Source organism: Spermophilus citellus, assembly GCF_964194105.1.
Source record: "Spermophilus citellus genome assembly, chromosome: 8".
Classification (NCBI taxonomy): domain Eukaryota; kingdom Metazoa; phylum Chordata; class Mammalia; order Rodentia; family Sciuridae; genus Spermophilus; species Spermophilus citellus.
In genome coordinates, this window is record NC_138189.1 from 105,793,558 (window position 1) to 105,806,652 (window position 13,095).

The window sequence follows — 13,095 nt, forward strand, 5'->3', positions numbered from 1 at the left end:
CTTAAAGATATGATACCTATATTATATGATTTTAAGTTAAATCATCTTTCCAGCAGGAATAGATAAATGGTTTAGTGTTACAATGTATGCATGCTATTATTCAGCAATAAGTTGTTTTTTCAGAACTTCAAAAATTCACTGTTTGAATCTTCAAAGAAATGCAACATGAAGACTTACTATTATATTCTAACTCTGGATTTGTAATTTTTCTACAATTTATATTCATGAAACAGATACATCACCTTCTAAAACCACTACAGTATCCTCAACATTAATAACATCTCCAAGATACATCTCCCCACAAGGTATGATTTCTGTGTGTCTGAGTGGAATATTGGCCTGCTTGACCCTTCCTCACCAACAAAATCCTACCAATCTTGGTTCTCAAAGCAGAGTTCTTTCAAAATGAGAATTTTTTTTTTTTTGCACTTGAAGCATGACATCTATCAATCATAGCTGTTTTCCTTAAATGTGGGTGGAGGTAGGGTTATGAAGATTGGCACACATTAACCAAAGGTGAATTGTCTTTTTTTTTTCTTTTTTTCTTAAAATAATAGGCACTGAGGATGAAAAATATGCAAACCCTTCACCAACCAGTCCTTCTTATTCCAGTGAGTAACATACACATCTCCATTCAGGGCAGTTGATATGCAGAATGTTCAAATATGAGCAATAAAGGGAAGGGATTAGATTATGACTTTTTTTCCCCTCAACTTTATTGAACTTTAGCTGCCTGCTTTGAGAAGTTCCCACAAATCTGATCTTAGTTAGCCGACTTTGGAAATATTTTTCTTATCTTAGTGCTAAGGAGTTACCATCAAGGGCCAAAGATGACTATGGAACTAGTTTCAGACAAGCCAAAATGCACAGGAAGAGATCCCAGTACAAAGTTATTGTGGTCAAACCATCACGTTGTGTACCTTGGATATATTCCATATTCATTTCCAATTAAATATTTTAAATAAATAAAGTAAGTTACCTCAATAGAACTTTATGTTTAAAAAAGACCTTTCAGACACATTCCATTTTAACTAAAATATATGTATATATTTAGAGTATATATTAGAATAAATGTATCTAGGACTAAATACAGAATACTTAATAATTTTCTCAGAAATTTAGCTTAAGATAAATATACATGAAGCTGGAATCATAAAATTTTATCTTAGGTTTGAGTAAAACCATTTCACTAAGTAAGTCAGTAGAGAAATTACAGATCTGCTGATTCACAGACTCTTTATTTGGGAAAGCAATAATAACCTCACTTAAAGTCTATTAAGAAATCAAAAGAATGTTCTTAAAACAAATATTTAATCATGAAGTGGAAGTGTAAACTATCCTATAAATTAGTTGGAGAACTATCCTCACCCTTTAATAAATATATGAGGATCACATACACAAGCAGATGGGAAGACCTAACTAAAGAGTAACTCAACTCCTGATTCTCTTGTTGTATTCCTATGACAATGTGTTTCATTTCACCACTATTCTGTTAATGTGGGAAATGACTATCAGAAAAGAAGGCAGATAATTCTATAAAATCAAAAGCACTCTTTAAAAAAAAAAAAAAAAAAAAAACAGGAAAAACACACCCTAGGTCACCTTAGCAACATCACGCCCCCAAACAAACACACACTCAGGCATCTCTCTTGAATCATGTTTTGCAGTTTTTAAGAATCACACCCGATGTGATATCTACTTGTGTTATTTTATGCCTTTACTGGTTTCAGGACAATATTATTAAAAGGGTAAATGTGAGTTTTTCAGTAAGACTAGCACAGCCCCAAGTAAACTATATATATTTTTCCAAGTAACTTTGATATAAAGTGCTTAGGAATATAATGAGTGAATGTGATTTGAACTATAATCTAGAGGACATTTTCTGCCTCTCCAGTCCTCCATCTCTTTATTCCCCCAGTCATCAGGAAGATGAAGAATTCATCTCTCTTAGGTTTGCAAGTTTGTTTCAGAAGGGCTACAAGACTGACATCAAGTGGATGTGTCAGAAATGACAACTGGAGCAAAAACCCAGAAAGCAGATAAATCCTCTTTGTCTGAAATGTAATATTTTTAACAGAATGAAGTTTAAAGGAGAAATCATGCATGCTCTTGCTCAGTTAGTAATCTATCTATGTGAAATCCAGAAGCCACTCTAATTTACAATGTCTCCAATACTTTTCAGGTATTATTTTGCCAGTGGTCATTGCTTTGATTGTTCTAACACTTTCAGTATTTGTTCTGGTGGGTTTGTATCGAATGTTCTGGAAGACAGACCCAGGTATGTAACTGTGTTTTGTTTTATTTTGTTTGCCTGAAAGGATGATGAATAATTGCTTAGTCTAAAATTGAACTTAGATTCTTAAAAGTTGAGAGTCTCACAGATAGAGATAAAATATTGCTTGATCACAAAAATAGAGGGTAAGATGCAGAAAAATTCCATTGAATGCCAGTGACTTTAAGGAATGGGGATTAACTTCTGTTGGTGGATATTAAATATGGAAAAATTCTGGTAACGAAATAGCCTAATTTTTGTGAATGGTCAAGGGAACATGGGGGTAAAGAGGGCATAGAGTGGAATATCTGGTTTATAATGAAGTTTTTTCTTTTTTCCATTTGAACATAACAGACAATAAAGGGAGTCTTGCTAAGTTTAGGAGCCCACAATCTTAAGAACAGTGTTTTGTGACTTTAGTCCTTGGAGACTCAGCTTCCTTCCAATGAAGGTGTGTCTACCTTAACTCTGTTTTGTTTCTTGTTTAAATAAACTTTCTATTTTAGAATAGATTTAACTTACAGATAACTTGCAAAGATGAGGAGTCCCCATATATCCCACATCTAACTTCCCTTATTATTATGTCAGTAGAGTGTATTTGTCACAATTAATGAACCAGTACTCAGAAATTATTGTCAACTAAATTCTTTACCAAATTTGTATTTCTTTCCATTTTTTATTCAGTTGTTTTTCTGTTTCAAGGACTTTGGCTATTTTTTTTCCTTCAACATCTTCTAAATTTCCTTTGGCTCCCATGGCTCAACTGTCCCCTATGTCACCTTAACTCCATCGATCTTCCCGCTCCCAACTGATGGTATTGTGCAGTGTCATGAATGCGTGTCACATCCACACTGTTCCTTATACTGAAATGTCTAGCCCACCTCTTAGCTTTTATGATATACCTCCAATTTATCCTGTGGGGTCCAGATCAAATGAAAAGTTACTTATCTTTTTATAGCATACCATCATAGAGTGAATTGTCCCCTTAATTTTAATTCTACAATGTTGATGATATCATTCATCATACTATGGCATAGTACTTTCTATGCCTTCTTTCTATGCCTCCTCTCCTGTGAGTCAGATGATCCCTCCAAGTCACAAATCTCATTTTCTGCATTACACTATAATATATACAGACCCTCATTATATACTTATGAGTTAAATTTTTATATCTTCAGTAAAATAGATTCTTGCCTTTACCCACTTTGATTCAAAATGTTTCACTAACAAAATTCTACCAAAGTCCCAGAAATGGTTAAAATGTAAAAAGCACTAATTTTTATAGAGTATATGATCTGCACTATTCTTTGCTGACTTCGTGGACAGAGTGCCCTCAGGACACTAATGAATGCAATACAGGGGAGCCACTGAGTGTCCATCTCACAGGCCATTAATGAATGATCATGACAGCGCAGGAAAGTTAGACCAAGACTGCAATGTTCAGTTTATCTCTTAGTGGAAAATAAGAAAACAAATCAATGCTTTATCATTTGGGAGTCAGTGAATAAACTTCTTAGTAATCTCTGAAATATGTTTTCTTACTCCAATTTCCAGAGGGAAGATAGCTTTTTTATATGCAGGCTTAATTTTTCCAAATTTTTAAACCACCAATACCCAATTTTTATGTTAAATCAGCCTAAATTTGAAGCCCATGAGTGTAGATTATGAGAGTTATCCAGTCCCAAAAGACCAAATGCCAAATATTTTCTTTGATATAAGGAAGCTGATTCATAGTGGGATAGGGAGAGGGAGCATGAGAGGAATAGATGAACTCTAGATAGGGCAGAGGAGTTGGAGGGGAAGGGAGGGAGCATGGGGTAATTAATGATAGTGGAATGTGATGATCATTATTATCCAAAGTACAGGTATGAAGACACAAATTGGTGTGAGTATACTATGTATACAACCAGAGATATGAAAAATTGTGCACTATATATGTAATCAGAATTGTAATACATTCCACTGTTATATATAAATTTTTTTAAAAAAGAAATACCTTATATTTTAAAATTGCTTGAATAGGAAGACTTCAAAATATGTTATTTGAAAAGTTGAAGTTTTATATTAAAGAGAACTCTGAATATATAAAATTCGCTCCATTATGATGAGTTATTCTGAAGACATATAATTTCTCTGAAATGAAGTTCAGCAATTATATAATTAGCCAAATCTGTTTGGTTACTGTTAACTTTGTTTTCCAAACAGAATTCACAGCATTGTTATCATTAAATTAGCACCATTAAACACCCGCAGTTAATCGCTCTTCAAGTATGTGGGTGAGACTTCATTAAGTTCAGAAAATTAGTAAACCTACTCCGCTCTCTGGAAGACAACATGAATCAGAGTTCAGCATGAAATTAGATTTATCTGGATAATGTTGAAAATGGCTGAGCTTTAACCCAAGTAAGCAGGTGCAAATGCAAAAAGCTGTCTGTTAATATGCATCTCTCTGTCAATGAACCCATTGTTATAGTTCTCCAAGAAAAAAAAAATATTAGAATGGGCATACAAAAATTATCAGCTCATTTTGAAATGGGCTATGAGACCACAGCTGATACTGTCTATGAAACAGGAGTTTAAAAATGTTGTTAAAGCCCTTCTGAAGGAAAGAAGTTGAGGTTAGATGGCACTGGGGAGGAGTATGCAGTGCCATGGATTAGATGGTAGGGATTAAGAATTATGGTTAGGTGTTGCAGGCAAAATGTTAGTGGAAGTTAAACTCTTTATAAAAGAATAATGGTCAAAATGGATGGCATTATATTCAAAGAGCATATCCCAATGACAAGAGCTGAATTAGACCTAAAAGGAAGTTCAAGATACAGGAGGTGAGTAGAAAGGAATACAATCAGGAGCATGATAAGGAGCATTGAAACAATCATATTAAATAGCCCAATGCAAGTGTTGATTCCTACACCCACGCCAGAATGGGGCATCATTGTACAGAAGGGCTCATTCCAAATTCTCACTCTGAACCAAAAAGGTGTTTCCTCCCAAAGAAGTGGCTTGGCAGAGTGTACAAATAGTCCATTGCTGTTAGTAGCCTTGGTGACATTTTGCAGGGCACTTTAGAAAAATTAAATGAATGGTCCTAAGATGCAATTAGAAACAATACCTACATTGTATCTCACCAGGAATGCAGTGATTTGTGTCCCAAGAAAGAGCAGCATATAAAGGAAAGTAAAAAATTCAATTCTCTGGTATAAAAAGGTAATTTAGTACTTGGAGGAGAAGTTTCTTAAAGATATTAAAATAAAATGAGAATTTTCTAGAGTGGGTTGTACAATAATGGACAGTATTCTGCAAAGTAATATGAAACTAATATTAAAATCAGTCCAGAACTAAGTTTAGTGGAATTGTTCTAATTAGGATAATCCCAAGAGTGTCAGGATAAGTATAAACCACACCCAAACAAATGTCTGTGAGGCAATAAAAAAAATTAAAAGCTGGCTTTAGAAAGAGAGTTTGAACAAAAAGAAGTAGGGGTCTCAGACTTTTGGTAGTTAAGCTCTTTGAAACTCTAATACAATTGTCTTCTCTCCTAGGGACACCAGAAAATGGGAATGATCAGTAAGTAAGGCCATATTGCTTTTTTCCCCCTAGAAGCTCTGCCCCTACCATTTACATAGTGAAAATGCCAGATCCTCTACTTATTTTTTGTGTTGTTTTCTTAAAAAAAAATGAGAAGACACTGTCTACCAAATATAGGGTTCAACTACTTGTCATTTATATTTAAATGGCTTTATTTAACAGAAAAATTCCCAAAACTAAAATAGAAGTTTGCTCTTATGTGTGCATAAAGTGGGCAAATAAAAAATAAAGAGACGGGCTGGGGATGTGGCTCAAGCGATAGCGCGCTCGCCTGGCATGCGTGCGGCCCGGGTTCGATTCTCAGCACCACATACCAACAAAGATGTTGTGTCCGCCAAGAACTAAAAAAAAATAAATAAATATTAAAAAAATTCTCTCTCTCTTTCTCTCCCTCTCTCACTCTCTCTTTAAAAAAAAAAAATAAAGAGACAAAAAATAGAAAATATAACCCTGAAGAAAAATAGCATAGAAAACATACCTAGAGTTTTAAGATTGTTTTCCCTTTCAGAGGTTTTGTTGCTGATATACAGGAATGCCTTTGATTTATGCGTGTTGATTTTATATCCTGCCACTTTGCTGAATTCATTTATTAACTCTAGCAGCTTCTTTGTAGACCCTTTTGGGTCTGTTAAATATATTATCATGTCATCCGCAAATAGCGATAATTTAATTTTTTCTTTACCTATTTTTATGCCTTTAATTTCTTTTGTCTGTCTAATTGCTCTGGCTAGTACTTCGAGAACTAAATTGAATAGAAGTGGTGATAGAGGGCATCCCTGTCTTGTTCCAGATTTTAGAGGGAATGCCTTCAAATTTTCTCCATTCAGAATTATGCTAGCCTGAGGCTTAGCATATATAGCTTTTACAATGTTGAGTTAAGTTCCTGTTATCCCTAGTTTTTCTAGTGTTTTGAACATAAAAGGATGCTGTACTTTGTCAAATGCTTTTTCTGCATCTATCGAGATGATCATATGGTTCTTGTCTTTAAGACTATTGATGTGGTGAATAGCATTTATTGATTTCCGTATATTGAAGCAGCCTTGCATCCCAGGGATGAATCCTACTTGATCATGGTGTACAAGTTTTTTGATATGCTTTTGTATTCGATTCGCCAGAATTTTATTGAGAATTTTTGCATCCAAGTTCATTAGAGATATTGGTCTGTAGTTTTCTTTCTTTGAAAAGTGTCTTTGTCTGGTTTTGGGATCAGAGTGATGTTGGCCTCATAGAATGAATTTGGAAGAGCTCCTTCTTTTTCTATTTCTTGAAATAGCTTGAAAAGTATTGGTATTAATTCTTCTTTGAAGGTTTTGTAGAACTCCGCTGTATACCCATCCGGTCCAGGGCTTTTCTTGGTTGGTAGTCTTTTGATGGCTTCTTCTATTTCTTCCTTTGTTATTGGTCTGTTTAAATTGTGTGTGTCTTCCTGTCTCAATCTGGGCAGATCATATGACGTAAGAAATTTATCGATATCTTCAAAACCTCTGAAATGGAAATAAGGAAAACCACTCCATTCACAATATCCTCAAAGAAAATAAGATACTTGGGAATCAACCTAACAAAAGAGGTGAAAGATGTATACAATGAAAACTACAGAACCCTAAATGGAGAGATAGAAGAAGATCTCAGAAGATGGAAAAATGTACCCTGTTCATGGATAGGCAGAACTAACATCATCAAAATGGCGATATTACCCAAAGTTCTCTACTGGTTTGATGCAATGCCAATCAAAATCCCAACGGCATTTCTTGTAAAAATAGATAAAGCAATCATGAAATTCATATGGAAAAACAAAAGACCCAGAATAGCAAAAGCAATTCTAAGCAGGAAGTGTGAATCTGGAGGCATAGCGATATAAGAGTTCAAACTCTACTACAAAGCAATAGTAACAAAAACAGCATGGTACTGGTACCAAAACAGGCAGGTGGACCAATGGTACAGAATAGAGGACACAGAGACTAATCCACAAAATTACAACTATCTTATATTTGATAAAGGGGCTAAAAACATGCAATGGAGGAAGGATAGCATCTTCAACAAATGGTGCTAGGAAAATTGGAAATCCATATGCAACAAAATGAAACTGAATCCCTTTCTCTCGCCATGCACAAAAGTTAACTCAAAATGGATCAAGGAGCTAGATATCAAATCAGAGACACGGCGTCTGATAGAAGAAAAAGTTGACTCCGATCTACATATTGTGGGGTCGGGCTCCAAATTCCTTAATAGGACACCCATAGCACAAGAGTTAATAACAAGAATCAACAAATGGGACTTACTTAAACTAAAAAGTTTTTTCTCAGCAAGAGAAACAATAAAAGAGGTAAATAGAGAGCCTACATCCTGGGAACAAATTTTTACCCCTCACACCTCAGATAGAGCCCTAATATCCAGAATATACAAAGAACTCAAAAAATTAAACAATAAGATAACAAATAACCCAATCAACAAATGGGCCAAGGACCTGAACAGACACTTCTCAGAGGAGGACATACCATCAATCAACAAGTACATGAAAAAATGCTCACCATCTCTAGCAATCAGAGAAATGCAAATCAAAACTACCCTAAGATACCATCTCACTCCTGTAAGATTGGCAGCCATTATGAAGTCAAACAACAATAAGTGTTGGCGAGGATGTGGGGAAAAGGGTACACTTGTACACTGCTGTGGGACTGCAAATTGGTGAGGCCAATTTGGAAAGCAGTATGGAGATTCCTGGGAAAGCTGGGAATGGATCCACCATTTGACCCAGCTATCGCCCTTCTCGGACTATTCCCTGAGGACCTTAAAAGAGCGTACTATAGGGATACTGCCACATCAATGATCATAGCGGCACAATTCACAATAGCTAGACTGTGGAACCAACCTAGATGCCCTTCAATAGATGAATGGATTAAAAAAGTGTGGCATCTATACACAATGGAGTATTATGCAGCACTAAGAAATGACAAAATCATAGAATTTGCAGGGAAATGGATGGCATTAGAGCAGATTATGCTAAGTGAAGCTAGCCAATCCCTAAAAAACAAATGTCAAATGTCTTCTTTGATATAAAGAGAGCAACTAAGAACAGAACAGGAAGGAAGAGCATGAGGGAAAGACTAACAGTAAACAAAGACGAATGGGGGGAGAGAAAGGGAGAGAGAAGGGAAAGCATATGGAAATGGTAGGAGACCTTCAATGATACACAAAATTATAAGAGGTTGTGAGGGGCAAGGGGGAGGGGAAAAAAGGGGAGAGAATCGAACAACAGCAGAGGAGGTAGAGAGGGAAGATGGGAGGGGAGGGGAGGGGAGGGGGGATAGTAGGGAATAGGAATGGTAGCAGAATACAACAGTCACTAATATGCCATTATGTAAAAATGTGAGTGTGTAACCGATGTGATTCTGCAATTTGTATTTGGGGTAAAAATGGGAGTTCAAAACCCATTTGAGTCAAATGTATGAAAGATGATATATCATGAGCTCTGTAACGTTTTGAACAATCAATAAAAAAAAAAGAAAAAAAAGATTGTTTTCCCAGGGAAATTCCCTTCCTCTTTATCACAGTTAGGAACAAATTGTGCCTATATCTTGAGCCATCTCTGAGTGACTTCCTCTTAGCAGTAGATGATTATCCTACTTTGGCTGCATTAAAACAAATGAAGACATTATCAGAAATCCAGGCAATTGTTACAGCCCAGGTGAGGTACAGAGACATGATAAATCTGATGAATCGTTGTCATGTTGAAAAGGAATTCTGTGGTTTTCTTTGTTGACCTGCATTTGTAGCTTGCATTTATATAAGTGGTTTTTTGTTTCACTGGGGTGTGAATGCTACGAATAATATCCCTTGGTCCCCTACCCATCTGAATTAGAAGTGGAGCTTCTTCAGATGTTTAGAGAAGGAACTAAGGTTGAAACTGTTTGGAATCTGGGAAGCAATAAATGGGAACTCTTGGTTGAAATAGGCGGTTCAGTCTACACTGCAATATCTCAGGACCTCATGAAAAGAATATCCCCAGAACTCAGCAACAGCCCATAAGGTTTGGAAACATGTCTGCATTCCGTATTTTCCCTCTCATATTCAGAGCTGGAGATGTGAGCAATAGACAGGTGCTCAATGTCATCCATATTAACGTTTAATTGAGCCAATGAGCATCACTGTAACAGAGTGATGGGGATTTACAAGCTTGATTACAGAACTGGACAATGCTAATGAATGCATATGTATTTGTATGTGAAAAAAATAATTTTGCTGTAGAACTGCATGATGATATTTCATGTGTCTTTTCTTTATGTTGTGTGTGCCACATTTACTTCTTTGCAAAGATACACAATGCTCATGACTGTTATACTAACTTAATGTTTTCTGTTTTAAATAGACCTCAGTCTGATAAAGAGAGTGTGAAGCTGCTCACTGTTAAGACAATTTCTAATGAGTCTGGTAAGTTCCCAGTGAGATGAAAAACTAGTTATTTTGAAATCTAACTATAACCTTGGATTTGTTCATAAGAAACAACAAGCATAACTTCTTTAGAAATAGTCAATAATATCAATAAATATAAATTTCTTGTATGAAGGAAAGATATTCTAGAAATGTCATTTTCATAAGATTGTTGGACTATCCAGTCATTAGAGCTTGCTTTTTAAAGATGCCCATCTATTAATGGGTGGTGACTCAACATACTTCCTATTCTGTAGGAATGGCAAAAAGAATATTAAGGTTTTTGGTAGGTTTTTTATTAAAATGGTTGTTTTGTTTTATTTTTGGTAATGGCTGCCTGTAGTCAATTGGAAACAACATAAATTAACCAATTAAAATATAAATCATGTTCCATATCATTACATATAATTTTAATTGAGCTTCCCAATAAAGACAAAGCACAATTTCTCATTGATAAAAATCAGTTTCCTTTCTAATTTCTTAGTTACATATATTTGATTTGAAATATAGCAGTTCCTTTCAAAATATAGGTAAGATTCACATATGTTATATTTGTATCAAGAACAAATAAAAAAAAGATGCTAGTTAGCTCTTAAAAATAAAAATGCACAAATTTCTTCTTGTTCAGAGTAGACCAGATGTTAAGTAACTAAAAGCACAAAAGAGATAAAGTAACAGCAATTTTATAAGTTTTACAAAATAATCCAAATAGCTCCAATTTAAATAACATTATATTAATACATCTACCGTATTCAGTCCTTCAAATTTTATTTCTAACAAATAGTCCCAGAATACATGTTATATAAAGTGATAGCTACAGAATGGTAAACTGCACTGTAAATATTTCTTCTAGTTAAAAACAATTTGGTAAAACAAAAAACTATCAGTACTGCCCCAAATCAACAGCAAGCTATCAAAGGCTAAATGTTTAGGCTCCAAACCAGAACAAAAGACACCAGGCAAACAGAGGAGTTAAATTATATTTAAGTCCCAGGGCCCCAGGGCCTCCACAGACAAGCCCAACTCCTCAAGAGAGCCATTTTCTTTTAAGAGAGACCTCTTTCATTGCTGTAGGTATTCTACTCTTTGATTCATGCATTTCTTTTATCCCTTTCCTATTGTCTCTCTTAGGCCCCATCTAAAGGTGCAAAGGAGTAAAATTTATCCCTAGAATAGTTGAAAGTCACTCTCACCCTTCTTGGCCCAGAGACAATGCTATGTAAGCTAGCTCCCATTTTCAGAGTGCATGCAGTGGTACATGGAACAGATCATGGTGGGATGATTAAATTGACCCTTGACCCTCTGGACTTAACTTTTCTTCCTAAATAAGTAGTCAGGTCACAGGTCTAAGGAGGAAGGATCAACATGGAAATAATAAGATGTGTTCTCTAGGACTTCTAAACAACTTCAAATTCCTACTGCTTTCAAGAAAATAACCTCTCAAAGATCAACCCAGTAATTACCAGGGGAAATAGCTGTTGAGAGGTGAAAACTGAAAATAGTGATCCAGAACAGATTTCAATCACCCAGAATTGATAACTTAAAACACAATAATATCCAAAAGGTCCCAGTACTATCAAAATTTTTATTAAAACTTGTCACTAACAATACTCAGAGATCCTTAAACATTTCCTAATAAATCTCTTTCCACTGTTTTACAAAACTTTTTCAAATATGTTGATTAAACTATGCTTATCACACTTAACAGAAATTATATTAGTAAAATCATTTTTACTTAAGTATCTCAGGACCAATGTTGACATTTTGCCTAAAACAAAACTGAGACAAAAATTCTGAAGTGATTAGGTTTAAGTTCACAGGGTTAGCCCAAGTTTTCTACTATCGCCTACATAAACATCTTTTTTTTTTAAATACAGAAAATACTTTGATGAAATAAATATTAACCACTAATCAATCAGAATTGGTGTTATTATAATTTATATTATTTGTTTCAAGGTCTAAGAAATACAGTGTTAATGTGCATAAGTGGGTAGCTCTTTGAAATGTGAGCTTCAGTGACCATGATAATTCTTTGGAACTCTCATTTCTTCAGTATAGAAACTCTGGACTTCACCTCAACATGAACTGTGTCATTTTAGAGGCTAATAAACAATGTTTCCAAGGAAACCGACTCTGCTGCAGTTCACTCTCAGGGAAAATGCCAGTGGATGCTAACTTTTCTGGGTTTCTAGAAGCCTCCATGAGTAACAGAATTCTAGTCCTTTCTCCTGAGAAGATTGTTCCTCTGTTTAGGTCATGATGTTTATCCATTCATACTCTCTGCTTCCTTTAAATATATTCTCTTTCAAGTAGCATCTTCTGCTGAAATGTAAGCCCATCCATGCTGAAATTCAGAGCTTTCTTATATATAAAAGAAAAACACTGCAAGAGTCATAAGAATATGCTTTCAGAAAAATTTGAGTACCAAATGTGGCAGTTCAGGGAATCCATTATGGGAACACATACCATCCCACTTGGCTTTAGTGAGAAATGTTGTCAAGTTAAACATCACCATAGTTGACTTCAAAACATGTGTGTGACCTGATGTATTCTAAAACATGATTCCCTTACCACATCTCAGGGAGTTCATATACATTATCTCACTTTTAATATGTGAAGCTTTAAGAGTTTAGAAGAAAACTGCTAGAACTAGTCAAGAAAATGTATAACTACACAGAAGAAAGAAAATGCAATCACCAAATTTGTTACTGAAAGCTAGGTCCTTGATCCCTCTGCCAATAAAGAGGACATGGGTTGAGGAAAAAGGAAAAAGAGGTTTGTTGTTCTGCTAGTAAAGGAAAAGTACA

At 35.1% G+C, this 13,095-nt stretch overlaps 1 protein-coding gene across 1 annotated transcript in view; it reads left to right on the forward strand.

The window, feature by feature from the left end:
- The window catches only part of EMCN (endomucin), a 111,648-nt gene that overhangs the window by 80,659 nt on the left and 17,894 nt on the right, over positions 1-13,095 (forward strand). Inside the window, exons 6-10 of the mRNA XM_081303407.1 lie at positions 234-305; positions 558-611; positions 2,183-2,278; positions 5,815-5,839; positions 10,227-10,288. Of these exons, the coding sequence (XP_081159533.1) occupies positions 234-305; positions 558-611; positions 2,183-2,278; positions 5,815-5,839; positions 10,227-10,288 (309 nt within the window). The remainder of the gene's footprint in view (positions 1-233; positions 306-557; positions 612-2,182; positions 2,279-5,814; positions 5,840-10,226; positions 10,289-13,095) is intronic.